Genomic DNA, 14,352 nt, shown 5'->3' with positions numbered 1-14,352 from the left:
GGGGGTAGTCTGCACACCTTTTTATCTTCCATTTCATGAATGAACTAAAAATACCGCCCCTCTCCATCCCCATCCATAGATACACACCCTAAACAGCTTTTGAGTCATACTCTGGACTGGATCATGGGCGCCAAGTTAAATGTAATCCCTTCACGCGACCTTCGAGGTGGCGTTCCTTTATGCGTTAAACTGTTATCAGTTCACAACCACACATCTTGTACTACCGCTGCACGCGGAGATAGCACGAAGGGTGGGGCTAATCTATGTGGTCTGTGTGGAGGCTATGAGAGCGTTAGCATGAACTGTCAATACTGCTGGTCATTACAATGTGGTATTGTGCTATTGTAGGCCTATTACTAGCAGGGAAGAATCGGGGTGGCCCGTGCATCGTCTCGTAACTTTATGTCTTCCACAATAGTTGCCTCGTGCACTCAATTCTGACCAACATTCCTAAAAATAGCCCCTGTTTGCCGTCACTTGACCAATCATGAAACAGACGCGAGGGAGGAGGGTACGCGAGGCCATTTCTACTGCTGACTGCCAATGGAAGTGCTCCAAACGAACTGGCCCGCCTACGAATGTGGCCCCTAGACCAATTAGAAATCGAGAGAGAGAGAAATGGGAGTGTGCGTCTTCAATAGGAAAATAATCTGTAACGTCACTGACTGCTCCATGGGAGGGCGGGATAGTTTTTCGTCGACAGTTGGAAAATAAACCAATCACCCCCCTTGAAAAGCTGACAAGCAAACACTCGTCCAATCCATACCGTTTTCTCATCTGATTGTCAATCAAGGATCGGCAAATCGATGCTGCATAGGGGCGGGACGTTTACTAGACTGTAGTTCCGTCAGCTCGCTCCTCTCCGACACCTACTGGGGAGTAGTGTTGATTTGGGTGATTTCTTGTCATCGTTGGGCCCAGTGCAACGACCATCTCGGAACCGGGTCAGGGCAAAAAGAAAGTTGCATTAGGTTTAGCGCACGGTCTGTTCCAGCTGTACGAAACGCCGTATTTGCGCTGGCGAGAGGCGGGGAGCCGGGGGGCCTCGCGGCGGCTGCGAGGAGGCACAAGCGGACAGGGGACCCGCGTCGGGCTAGCTAGATGCGCTGGATTCGGCCTGGCGATCCAGCGACGCATCAGCGAACGAAACTATCACAGGACATATCTCCTACCTACCTTCAGCTTGGATTATAACGTTTCTTCTCAGTTAAACGACCCCTTTATCCGTTGAGCAGGTGAGCGCGCGGCTATTATATATTGTAACAGCTGTCAAACAGCTTTGAACCAGCCGTTTAAGACAACGGGCCGAAGCGAGTGCCGCTCGGACCGGGTCGTGGAGACTGCAGGGCGAGTAGGGAGCCACGGATCAGCCGTCGACGGCCTGCCATCATGGGCAACGCGCCCACGGCTAGGAAGGGCGGCGAGATGGAGAGCGGTAAGTATAGCTACCGGAGGGAATGCGCGGTTTCACCGGTGGCCACACTGTCGCATCCGACGGCTGTATGTGTCAGATCTATTACACCAGACTACCGGCTAGCCCCAGACCCAGAAGGCAGCGGTAAAACCGTATCAGTCCTCTAGAATATGTTGTAGATATGCTATAGGTTACACACCAAATACAAAATTAGTCGAAACTCAGCAGGCGTGGTGAATGCAGCGGTGTGTGAATGATTTATCGTCTGCAATTTCGGCTTTGGAAGCCGCTTTGTTATTCAGCTGAATGTGTCAGAGTTCGTTATAAAAAGCTCAGATGTGGCGCTGGTGTTCTGGATACTGGGCTTGGACAAGGCCTGGTGTCTGGCCTGGGTTCAGAAGAGGTCATGTGGCACAGAGTAGACAGGAAGGTTTTATAGGACAGGTGAAAGAACTGCCATATCCCTAACAGATACTGTCACAGCACCCATGTTACGTGTGTGTATGTGCATCAATGAGATGTGGCAACAGGTCTCTAATGAGACATTGTCCTCTCTCGCCCAGGTGTTACTTAGTCACACAACCTGTGGAAAAGGACTGAGAAATGGAGAGAGAGGTGATGAGGGAGAGAGAAAGATGGAGGGAGAGATGAGGGAGAGAGAGATGGAGGGAGGAAGATGGCGAGAGGGAGGAAGAGAGATGGAGGGAAGGTCAGAAATGTTGAGACATTGGGGCGACAGAGAGACGGAAAGCGTGGACATAACTTTGTGGGACGGAGAGAGAGGAAGAGACAGAGATGGAGAGCAGTCAGAGGGAAGCAGAGAGGGACTTAAGAGTGGAAGAGGTACATGCTTATTCAGACTAACATTGAGCTGACTGTATACCCTGTTACAGATCTACGTTAAGCACTCATCTCCCCAGACAGGAACACACACACACTCACAGGTCAGGGTGATGACAGCATGTTTGTGCTCCACAGTCAAGGAGTTCCTTGCTGAAGCCAAAGAGGACTTCCTGAAGAAATGGGAGAACCCTGCACAGGTTAGTGTGTGTGTGTGTGTGAGTCAGATGGCTGAGCGGTTAGGGAGTCGGGCTATTAATCAGAAGGTTGTTGGTTCGATTCCTGGCCGTGCAAAATGACGTTGTGCCCTTGGGCAAGGCACTTACTAAATGTAACGTGTGTATCCTGTGTATATGTCCTGTGTGTGTGTGTGTGTGTGTGTGTGTGTGTGAACAGAACACGGCGTGTCTGGAGCAGTTTGAAAGGTTGAAAACTCTGGGAACTGGTTCGTTTGGCCGCGTGATGCTCGTCAAGCATCGCGACACAGGACAACACTACGCCATGAAAATCCTCAACAAGCAGAAGGTCAGGGTCAAGGGTCAGCTTGTTTGGCCCATTCTAGTGACCTTTTGTTGACTGTAAATGATATGTTGGCATGATAAGAAGTACATCCAACAGTGAATCAGGATACAATTATTTTGACTGAATAAATCTGTGTAAAATCAAGACAAAATAAACAAAATGAGAGTTTGGGATTATGTTTTGTTACTTCTGTACCTCTCTCTCTCTCTCTCTCTCTCTCTCTCATTATTCCCCTGCCTATCCCCCCTCTCTCTTTCTCTCCTGTCTGACTGTTTCTTTCTCTCCCTCTCTGCCCCACCTCCTTCGCTCGCTCTGTCTCTAGGTGGTAAAGCTGAAACAGATAGAACACACTCTAAATGAGAAAAGGATTCTGCAGGCTGTCAGTTTCCCCTTCCTGGTGCGAGTAGAGTACTCCTTCAAGGTATCGGCGTTTGTGTGTGTGTGTGGGGGGGGTATATGGGTGGACTTGAGAGTGTGTATGTGTATGTAGGTGGACATGTGTGTGTGTGAGGGGGAGTGTATATGGGTGTACTTTGTGTGTGTGTGTGTAGGTCGACGTGTGTGTGTAGGTGGACATGGGTGTGTGTGTGTAGGTGGACTTATGTGTGTGTGTGTGTAGGTGGACATGGGGGTGTGTGTAGGTGGACTTGTGTGTGTGTGTGTGTGTGTGTGTGTAGGTGGACATGGGGGTGTGTGTGTGTGTAGGTGGACTTGTGTGTGTGTGTGTGTGTGTGTAGGTGGACATGGGGGTGTGTGTGTGTGTAGGTGGACTTGTGTGTGTGTGTGTGTGTGTAGGTGGACATGGGTGTGTGTGTAGGTGGACTTGTGTGTGTGTGTGTGTGTAGGTGGACATGGGTGTGTGTGTTGATGGACTTGTGTGTGTGTGTGTGTGTAGGTGGACATGGGTGTGTGTGTTGGTGGACTTGTGTGTGTGTGTGTGTGTAGGTGGACATGGGTGTGTGTGTTGATGGACTTGTGTGTGTGTGTGTGTGTAGGTGGACATGGGTGTGTGTGTTGGTGGACTTGTGTGTGTGTGTGTGTGTAGGTGGACATGGGTGTGTGTGTTGGTGGACTTGTGTGTGTGTGTGTGTGTGTGTAGGTGGACATGGGTGTGTGTGTTGGTGGACTTGTGTGTGTGTGTGTGTGTAGGTGGACATGGGTGTGTGTGTTGGTGGACTTGTGTGTGTGTGTGTGTGTAGGTGGACATGGGTGTGTGTGTTGGTGGACTTGTGTGTGTGTGTGTGTGTAGGTGGACATGGGTGTGTGTGTTGGTGGACTTGTGTGTGTGTGTGTGTGTAGGTGGACATGGGTGTGTGTGTGTGTGTAGGTGGACTTGTGTGTGTGTGTGTGTGTGTGTAGGTGGACATGGGTGTGTGTGTAGGTGGACTTGTGTGTGTGTGTGTGTGTAGGTGGACATGGGTGTGTGTGTTGATGGACTTGTGTGTGTGTGTGTGTGTGTAGGTGGACATGGGTGTGTGTGTTGGTGGACTTGTGTGTGTGTGTGTGTGTAGGTGGACATGGGTGTGTGTGTGTGTGTAGGTGGACTTGTGTGTGTGTGTGTGTAGGTGGACATGGGTGTGTGTGTAGGTGGACTTGTGTGTGTGTGTGTGTGTAGGTGGACATGGGTGTGTGTGTTGATGGACTTGTGTGTGTGTGTGTGTGTAGGTGGACATGGGTGTGTGTGTTGGTGGACTTGTGTGTGTGTGTGTGTGTGTGTAGGTGGACATGGGTGTGTGTGTTGATGGACTTGTGTGTGTGTGTGTGTGTAGGTGGACATGGGTGTGTGTGTTGGTGGACTTGTGTGTGTGTGTGTGTGTAGGTGGACATGGGTGTGTGTGTTGGTGGACTTGTGTGTGTGTGTGTGTGTAGGTGGACATGGGTGTGTGTGTTGGTGGACTTGTGTGTGTGTGTGTGTGTAGGTGGACATGGGTGTGTGTGTTGGTGGACTTGTGTGTGTGTGTGTGTAGGTGGACATGGGTGTGTGTGTTGGTGGACTTGTGTGTGTAACTGGTCCTCTGCCCCCCAGGACAACACTAACTTGTACATGGTGATGGAGTACGTGCCCGGGGGAGAGATGTTCTCTCATCTACGACGAATCGGCAGGTTTAGGTACGTGCGCGTGTGTGTGCGCGTGTGTGTCTGTACTTCTGTGTTGAGCTGCGCACTAGAAAACAACACGACACTCGTTTTTTCATGCCTGTCCTTTTTCAATTTAATTCTGTCATGAACACTCATATAGTCACTGTCCCTCACTGCCCTCTCATGTGCTTGTGTGTGTGTGTGTGTGTGTGTGTGTGCAGCGAGCCTCACGCTCGTTTCTATGCGGCTCAAATCGTGCTGACCTTTGAGTACCTGCACGCCTTGGACCTCATCTACAGAGACCTGAAACCTGAGAACCTGCTCATAGACCAGCAGGGATACATCCAGGTGAGCTACACGCCACACTGCTAGTTCAGCATCATTTATCTTAGCAAGACGTTAGACTACACGCAGGTAGATTAGCATAACAGCTACATAGCTTAGCATGACAATAGACTACACCTAGATATATTAGCATAACAGCTACATAGCTTAGCATGACAATAAACTACACACACAGGTACATTAGAATAATAGTTACATAGCTTAGCATAATGGGGTTTTAGCCTATAGCTTAGCACAATAAATGAGTAGCCTACACACAGATAGCTTAGCATTAGAGAGTCATATAGCTTGGCATGACAATATCATACATTTTGTTATATTAGCATGTCAAAAGACCACAAAGTTCACAGCATAAAACAACTTAAGTCAGATGTCATTTTACAGTTAAACTGATCTTCTTCTGGCTAAAACACTTATCAAATCTAATAAAAATGTATTTGTATAGCCCTTTTTACAAGCAATGTGTGAAGCTAACACAACACCATGCAATTAATTTTGAAAGGAGCCATTCATACTTAATTTACAAGTGACCGTTGATAATGTTCTCTACCTGGCATGACATAATCTACAGTGTTCATTCTTCTTCACTGGGTGTGTTGGTCACATCCCTTTGGATCCTCCAGTGGTTATCTATAGCACAGTCTCTGCTGCCCCCCACTGGTGAAATGTGGTGTAGCAGTTTGTCAGGACAAGACTTCATTTTCTCTTCTTCCCTCTACTTTTTTCCCGTTCTCTCTTCTCTCTCTCTCTCTCTCTCTTGTCTCCCCCCTCTCTCTCCATCATTCTATCTCTTTCTGTCTATCTCTCTCTCTCTTTGTCTCCCAGGTGACTGACTTTGGTTTTGCCAAGCGTGTGAAGGGGCGGACCTGGACGCTGTGTGGCACCCCGGAGTACCTGGCTCCAGAGATTATCCTCAGCAAGGTGAGCCAACATGGCGGACTGTCCCAGTGGCTCTGGAGTCGCTGTGGTTTCTCTGCAGCCGCCTCCAAAGAGCCAAGATGGCGGACTCTGACAGTTGTTTTTCTCAGCTTTTCTGTGATGGTCTCACTACTCCTACACACAAGTCGTTCTTATTCCCCCTCCCTCCCCTCCCTCCTCCTTCCCCTCCCCCCTCCCTCCTCCCCCCCCCTCCCCCCCTCCCTCCTCCTTCCCCCTCCCTCCCCCCTCCCTCCTCCTCCTCCCTCCCCTCCCTCCCTCCTCCCTCCCCTCCCTCCTCCTTCCCCTCCCCCCTCCCCCCTCCCTCCCCTCCCCCCTCCCTCCTCCTTCCCCTCCCCTCCCTCCCCTCCCTCCTCCCTCCCCTCCCCCCTCCCTCCCCTCCCCCCTCCAGGGGTACAACAAGGCAGTAGACTGGTGGGCTCTGGGGGTGCTCATATATGAGATGGCTGCAGGATACCCTCCCTTCTTTGCTGACCAGCCCATCCAGATCTACGAGAAGATCGTTTCAGGGAAGGTGAGCACACACACCTTAACACAACACACCCTCCCATTCCAGCAGCCTTTGACTGGATGCAATAAACACAAGACGGCTTCCAGCCAGACACATCCAACTCCCTGCCTGGTTCGGTCTGCAGCTGTGCCGGGTGCATCAAATGTAACTGAACACTTCTTAAGAAGCATTTATCCATTGAGCTCTTCATCCACACAACATATACAGGAGGATTTGAACCTGGGACCTCTTTGACCTGCTGTAGGATGCTCCACCACTGAGCTATGCCCATCCACTAACACCTCCCCTTCCCCCTCCCCCCCTCCCAGGTGCGCTTCCCCTCCCACTTCAGCTCCGACCTGAAGGACCTGCTGAGGAACCTGCTGCAGGTGGACCTGACCAAACGCTATGGCAACCTGAAGAACGGTGTGAACGACATCAAGGGCCACAAGTGGTTCGCCACCACCGACTGGATCGCCATCTACCAGAGGAAGGTGTGTGTGTGTGAGAGAGAGAGAGAGAGAGAGAGAGAGAGAGAGAGAGAGAGAGAGAGAGAGAGAGAGAGAGAGAGAGAGAGAGAGAGAGAGAGAGAGAGAGAGAGAGAGAGAGAGAGAGAGAGAGAGAGAGAGAGAGAGAGAGAGAGAGAGAGAGAGAGAGAGAGAGAGAGAGAGAGAGAGAGAGAGAGAGAGAGAGAGAGAGAGAGAGAGATAGAGAGAGAGAGAGAGAGAGATGAGAGAGAGAGAGAGAGAGAGAGAGAGAGAGAGAGAGAGGAGAGAGAGAGAGAGAGGAGAGGAGAGAGAGAGAGAGAGAGAGAGAGAGAGAGAGAGAGAGAGAGAGAGAGAGAGAGAGAGAGGAGAGAGAGAGGGGGAGAGACAGAGAGCACACGTGTATGTGAGGCATTGTGAGTGTGTGTGTGTTTGGAAAGTTGGCTTAGGTTTTAGGAAGGGGGGAGGAGGTTCAAGTGTGTCTACTGATCTATCTGATTTGTGTGTGTGCGTGTGCGCACGCGTGCGTGTGTGTGTGTGCGTGTGTGTGTGTGTGTGCGTGTGTGTTTTAAGGTGGAGGCTCCATTCGTCCCCAAGTTCAAAGGGCCGGAGACACCAGCAACTTCGACGACTACGAGGAGGAGGAGATCAGAGTGTCCTTCTCTGAGAAATGTGCCAAGGAGTTTGCTGAGTTCTAATCTTACCGAGGGAGGGGAGGGAGGGAGGGAGGGTGGGGTGGGAGGGAGGGAATGATGGAAAAGGTAAAGAGGAGCACTGTCTCCTGCTCAATCACAAGCACCAGCTACAGGGATGAGGGGAAGAGAAGGGAAGTAGAGAGAGGGAAGGAGGGAGGTGGAGAAACAGGGAGGTGGAGAGAGAGAAAGCGAGGGAGGGAGAAGTGAGGGAGCAGATATAACCAGCAGGGGTTGCCTTTTCTGTTACATTGATTGTTTTTCTTTCTGACTCCCTCTTTGTGGTGGTTCTTATTTATTCTCGTCTTTTCTCTGTGCGTCTGAGTAGCAGGGACATGTGACCAGCCGTCTCCTAGTTGTTAGCCTTAGCTATACACACACACACAAAGCTAACAATGGAATTATCTGAGCTGTCACCACATGATGCCAATAGACATAACTAGCCCGTGTAGTCTTACCACTCTGGAATGGGACCTCCCCCACACACACACACACACACACACCACTCCTGGGTGTAGTATTCAGCGTGACTCATTCCAAGGTGTCCTTCATGGTGGAGGCTGGGTTTCGAACGCACACTTTGATCAAAAGTTATCTAGAACACTGGCCTTCCTTCCAGACAGAATCGTCAGGCAGACAGACAGACAGGCAGACAGACAGGCAGGTAGGCAGATAGACAGGACAAACAGGGAAATAGACTGCTTCACTTTACATGAGGCCCAAGGCCACCACCCTCAAACACACCTGTGAAGACCACATTCCTATTTTAATCATTTTTGAATCTTTTTATTTATATGATTACAGATAGTGTTTTTATTATATTATACTGTGGAACACTCGTGTAAACGAAGAGGCCCATTCCTGTATTCCATGTCACGTGCTACCATGTACAGATGTTTGAAGTTACCGTTTTATTCTCTTAAATGTGTTTTGCAACGACCGTACTTCCTCTCATATGGGGCACGATGCTGGTTCATACTGTCGCACTTTTTAAGGAAACAAGAACCCGTCTTTAACTATGATAACCTCCCTCTGGGGCACAGCAAAGAGAAGCGTTGACGGACACTATATTCAAAGACAGAAGAAAATAAACAACAAAACACTCAGTGTAATATTTTGCAACATGAGTATCATTCCAATAAAGTTTTACTTGTTAAAGTTACAAACGTTTTTTAGTTATTTCCCGTGCTTAAGTGGTACCTGTAAACTGGCTGGTGAAATACATCGGGAACAGTGAGGAATATAAATAGACGCAATGATATGAATATAGCACATTCATTTATACATTCAAACAGATTTTGATTGAGCCGGACAAATGCGTCAACAAATCTGAAAGACAAGTTAACCACGGGGTCGAGATCTCTGATTGCCACCGCGCCGTCGTCAAACCATCTGTTGTAGCCATTAGTGGGCTACATAATCATGAACCACAAAAGAAAATGCGCCAATTCACATAAAAAAGACTATCTATTACAAATGTTGTGAATCAGTTAAGTTTTCAATGAACAAATTGTTATTTTTCTAGACAGGGAACTTGTGATCTTGGGACAAAGACCGCGGAATATTCTCCGAACAATTACAATTCCACCTTAAATGTTTTCTGCGTCCGTGTTGTAGTCACAGTGGAAGCGTAGGGGCGCCATCTTCGTCAGTCCACCTTAAGCGCACAATGTGGCAAACGCAGGCGTATAGCAAGGCTTCCGTTCCCATTCTCCAGCCGGGCTCGCTCTGGGTCGGAGCGATTCAGCGTCACTCACTTCAGAAACAAGAGAAAAAGACGCACTCGACCAAACCCAACGGAACCGCTCGACGGCCATGTCCGAACCCAAGTACCGAGACTGGATCCTGGAGACCATCGATTCTCTGCGCTTCGAGAAAAGCACGACCGGACCTCGAGAGGATTTGTCGAATGGTTCGGAGAAGACACGGGTCGGACCCGGACCGGACCAGAGCAGAACTAGAAAAACTGATCCAGGAGCAGACCGTTCTCAAAGTTAGCTACAAAGGATCCATTTCCTACCGGAACGCGGCGAAAGTCCAGAGGAAGAGTAGAAAGAAGAACGAGTTTACGCCCGGTGGCGGCGCGGAGACAACGAGGGAGCGAGGCAAACATGCCATGAGCAACAACGGAGACAGCGCGCACAGTTTCTCCGACCCGGAGGAGGATGATAGCGTGGACAAGGAGGACTCTGAACCGAGCCCGTCCCCTGACCCCCGGACCCAAACCACGGTGATGATGCCCGAGGACGAACAAAAGACAGCCCCTTCGACTAGCGGAAACGGCTGTCTCGGTTGTGGCGCAACGGGCTGCGCTGCCGGGAGCGGCTGTGAGGAAAAAGCAAGTGCGACGAGAGACAAGAGATTAGGACAGACAGGCAGCGGCATCCCGTCGCACGGACACGAAATAAACACTCCCGTCGTTCACGACGCCTCGAGCAAAACCAAGGCGGCCCGGGGAGGAGTAGAGCCAGGCTCCTGCGGGGGTAAACCGACCAGCAGCAGCAGCGGAGCCGACGGAGAAAAGCAAAGTTGCCCCGAAAGCGCCGGTTCCAACAGCATTCTCATCCGACAGCAACAACCGGCTGCGCACAAGACTAAACTCCAGGCGGGCGGGGGGGGCGAAGGGGGGTCCAGGACAACTCGGATCTGGGCGACAGACTCGTGGCCTCAGTCCGTAGCCTGGCCGAGAGGAACCGGGGCACAGCAACGACCAGGGGACACAAGCCGCTCGGCCTGAAGGAGATTCTGGGATACCTGAGCGGACAGGAGCGGCTCTCGGAGGAGAAGCTGACCCGCAGCAAAGTCAAAGTGGTTCTGGAGAAGGAGGTGTCGAGGGGCCGGCTCCACAGGACTCGCTGCGGGAACATCACTCTCCCGTCAAGGGGGGCGGAAAAGGAAACTGTAGCTAAGGCGCCCGCCGCCAGACTTCTGAAGAGCGCACTGCAGGAGAAACACGTCGTGAAAAAGGTAACTTAATATTTCCAACACGTCCCGTTATACAGCGGCGCTACACCCTGGCCGCTTATGAATTAATGATCATGTATTGAAACACGCAGACACCAGGACCGCGCGCCTCTCTTTATCCCTGTGTTTGTCTCGTGTTTAGGTTATTGATCGATATCGAACACAAAGCGTCTCGTTTCAGATCCCTGCAATAGATTAGGCTGATCAAAGGATACTCGTCGCCGATCGTGTGTGTTTAATAACGTCTGCAGTAACGAGGATGATTGGGTTTCCAACACCCCCCTCCCCCTTCCCACCGTTTGTCCTCGACAACTGTCTGTGTTGCACGGCTTCCTACACAAAGGTGCGGGCATCAAGGCTTCGAGCCACGAGCACCGCCGAAGCACGCACCGTGGAGCGCGCCAAGAGAAAGAAGCGTTTTTCTTTTTATCAACCCCTTCGTACAAGTAGACACATGGAGGTGATTATTATTCTGTTGTCTTTCAGGTGTTGAAAGTTCGTGCCTCTCACGTCCCTCAAGAGGCGGCGTCTGTGTAACTTATGTACGCGCTGAAGAACGGAAAACGGGGGGCGAGCCGTGGGCTCGTGCCTGTGCTCAGTTGAAGCGCGTTTGTCTGTAGACTGGTGCGATACTCCGGTCACCGGAGGTGAAGGCGCAGCGAAACTGCCAGTCGTTTAAATTCAATAATTGTGGCGGCACCGTTTGTGAAGATCCTGTAGTAGTGAGGTCCGTCTTGCACAACTGAAAGTGCTTAATAAACCGCATTTAGACTCCTCTCTTTCTCTCTCTGACTCGCTCTCTTTATGTAGGCAAAGATTAAGATTAAATCGGAATTATTGGCCAAGTATGTTAACACACAAAATGACTCAGGTTTCGGACTTTGGTAACTCTCTAGCAACACAGACAATGTTATATACAGTATGTATGACCATATGACAATGTTATGTGTAAATAACATATACAATGTTCATATTCTTCCCAGAACACAGCATCCAGCCCGTTGTTAGCTAGAGACCGGGGGGTGACAGATTCTCCAACTGTCTGCTCAGCCTTACCTTAGGGTTAGCCTGAGGGTCAGCTGTAGTGCTCAGTAGGTGGGCCTTACCTTAGGCGCAACCGTTTTAAGAAACTTCTTAAAAAAAAATTCAGGTCTTACCTTTTTCATGTCATTGTGAAACATCGTTTTACTCCCCCCACACAATTGTTGTTTTTCTGTGAGCTGATATAAACGGCTTTTATTTTGTTCACTTGCATCTTATTGTATGATCTAGTGTTCCCTTAGTTGTTTGCACTGTGACTTTTGACTGTAGCACTTTGGGTGGAGTAAATAATAATGCATTTTACTAACGCACTTTTATTACTCAACATACAAGCATAATAAAGATGAGAAGACAAGCAATATACTTAAAGTGCAAGTGTGTGTTTTAGTGAAAACAACTCTCTCTCTCTCTCGTCTGCCCCCTCTCTTCCTCCACTCCATCTGCAGGAGGAGTTGAAGAGGGAGGAGGAGGAAGAGGAGGCAAAGCAGGATGAAGAGGGGGGCGGGGCTAAGCAACCCCCAGAGGTCAGGGGATGAGGATGACCCCCCCCGTCGCCATGGAGACGGAACCTGGTCGCCCCGACGACATCACAGAAGGCAGCGAGGCGTTGACTCCCGTGCCTAACCTCGCCATGAAACCGGAAGCAACTGTGCAGCCCTGCAGCAAAGGTGTGTGTGTGTGTGTGTACAAACGTGTGTATGTTTTGGAGACTCTTGTCTCTCGTTTTCTCACCCCTTCTCTTCCCTCTTTTCCTCCCCTCCTCTCTTCTCCTCCTGTCTTCTCCACCTCCCCTCCTCTCTTCTCCTCCTCTCTCCTCCTCCCCTCCTCTCTCCTCCTCCCCTCCTCTCTCCTCCTCCCCTCCTCTCTTCTCCTCCTCTCTTCTCTCCTCCTCCTCCCATCCTCTCTTCTCTCCTCCTCCCCAACTCCTCTCTTCTCCTCCTCTCTTCTCTCCTTCTCTCCTCCTCCTCCCATCCTCTCTTCTCCTCCTCTCTTCTCTCCTCCTCCTCCCATCCTCTCTTCTCCTCCTCTCTTCTCTCCTCCTCCCCAACTCCTCTCTTCTCCTCCTCTCTTCTCTCCTTCTCTCCTCCTTCTCTCCTTCAGGGGAGTCAGAGGCGGGATCTCCATCCCGGGCTGTGTGTCCCTCTGCCCAGCGGGGCGTGGCCCCAGGGTGTGAGGGCGTACGAGTGGAGGAGAGCGCTGTCACTCCAGACCAGATCCAATCAGATGGACAGGTAGAGTGATCCTCGCATCACATGATGATTTACATACTTTCACTCAGGATATAAACTCTGTATGTATAATCGTATATATTGACACAGTATGATGTTAATAATGTAATAGGGCTCCGTCCCTCACACCACCACCGTATAAATATCCAACCTGTAACTGTTGAAACTGTGACTTCTCCTTAAATTCACATCTAAATTCTCTCTTACTTTCTTGGTTCCTCCCTCTCTCTCCCCCCCCCTTCCCTCCCCCTTTCTCTCTCTCTCCCTCCCCCTCTCTCTCTCCCTCCCCCCCCTCTCTCTCTCCCTCCCCCCCCCTCCTGGATCACATGGGAGAGCAGTCCGAGGGAGGGAGTCATACTTCCTCTGATCTTAACAGTAAGTTTCTGCTTTCCTGTGTGTTTGTCTGTGTACATGTGTCTATGTCTGTCTGTGTGTCTGTCTGTGTGTATATGTGTGTGTGTGTGTGTCACTAACGTCCCCCCCGCCCCCCCCAGGTTGTAAGATGGAGGTGGGCGTGTCCTCTTGCCTGCTCACACCCACAGCCTCCCCCAGTGACTCCGCCCTGCCAGAGGAGCGCAGGATGAACGGAGATGTGTGAGTACAGGAGGAGAGGGAGGGAGAGGGAGAGGGAGAGGGAGAGGGAGAGGGGAGGGATGGAGAGGGGGAGAGAGAGGGAGAGAGGGAGAGAGGGAGGGAGGGAGGGAGGGAGAGAGAGGGGGAGAGAGAGAGAGAGAGAGAGAGAGAGAGAGGGGGAGAGAGGGGGAGAGAGGGGGAGAGAGAGAGGGGGGAGGGGGAGACAGAGTGAGGGAGGGAGGGAGAGAGTGAGGAGAGGGAGGGAGAGGGGTTAAGGGAAAGTTAGAGGGAGGCGGGAGAGAGGTAGAGAGGAGGCTTACAGGGGAGGAGGAATCTCACACTCTCTCATCTCCCCCTACCCCTCCCTCCCCCTGTACCCCCCCCTCTCATCTCTCTCTCTCTCCCCTCCTCCTCTACCCCCCCCTCTCATCTCTCTCCCCTCCCCCGGTACCCCCCCTCCCCAGCAGTGTGAAGGCGGAGGGGGTTCGAGGGAGCCTGGTGCTCTGGACAGTGTCAGACGTGGTGAGGTACTTCACAGAGGCAGGCTTCCCAGAGCAGGCCTTGGCTTTCCGGACACAGGTAACACACAGTCCTGAACGCTGCCACACACACACGCGTAGATACAGACACACACACACACACTCGTACATACAGACACACGCTTGCCCACACACACCTAGACACGCACACTCTGTTTTAACCTCTCTCTCTCTCTACCAGGAAATAGATGGGAAGTCCCTCC

General features: G+C 51.1%; 2 protein-coding genes across 2 annotated transcripts; both read left to right on the top strand.

Moving 5' to 3' along the window:
- The first annotated feature begins 817 nt into the window (after nt 1-817).
- prkacab (protein kinase, cAMP-dependent, catalytic, alpha, genome duplicate b) lies at nt 818-8,969 on the top strand. Its single transcript, XM_062448764.1, is given in 11 exon segments — nt 818-1,435; nt 2,393-2,454; nt 2,651-2,779; nt 3,099-3,197; nt 4,803-4,885; nt 5,077-5,203; nt 6,026-6,121; nt 6,528-6,650; nt 6,956-7,120; nt 7,685-7,715; nt 7,718-8,969. Coding segments are annotated over 11 exon segments (1,053 nt in total). The 5' UTR covers nt 818-1,389; the 3' UTR covers nt 7,810-8,969.
- A 311-nt stretch (nt 8,970-9,280) lies between these two features.
- On the top strand, nt 9,281-14,348 carry samd1b (sterile alpha motif domain containing 1b; the record flags this gene model as incomplete). Its single annotated transcript, XM_062448933.1, is given in 9 exon segments — nt 9,281-9,672; nt 9,674-10,432; nt 10,435-10,770; nt 12,320-12,476; nt 12,910-13,040; nt 13,376-13,412; nt 13,532-13,631; nt 14,075-14,189; nt 14,331-14,348. Coding segments are annotated over 9 exon segments (1,707 nt in total), but the record flags the coding sequence as incomplete, so codon positions are not given.
- Between the last annotated feature and the right edge of the window lie 4 nt (nt 14,349-14,352).

The sequence above is a fragment of the Osmerus eperlanus genome, chromosome 22, assembly GCF_963692335.1.
Source record: "Osmerus eperlanus chromosome 22, fOsmEpe2.1, whole genome shotgun sequence".
In the NCBI taxonomy this organism is placed as follows: Eukaryota; Metazoa; Chordata; class Actinopteri; order Osmeriformes; family Osmeridae; genus Osmerus; species Osmerus eperlanus.
Note: the sequence above shows the minus strand (reverse complement) of the source record. Positions and strands in the feature narration are given on the sequence as shown.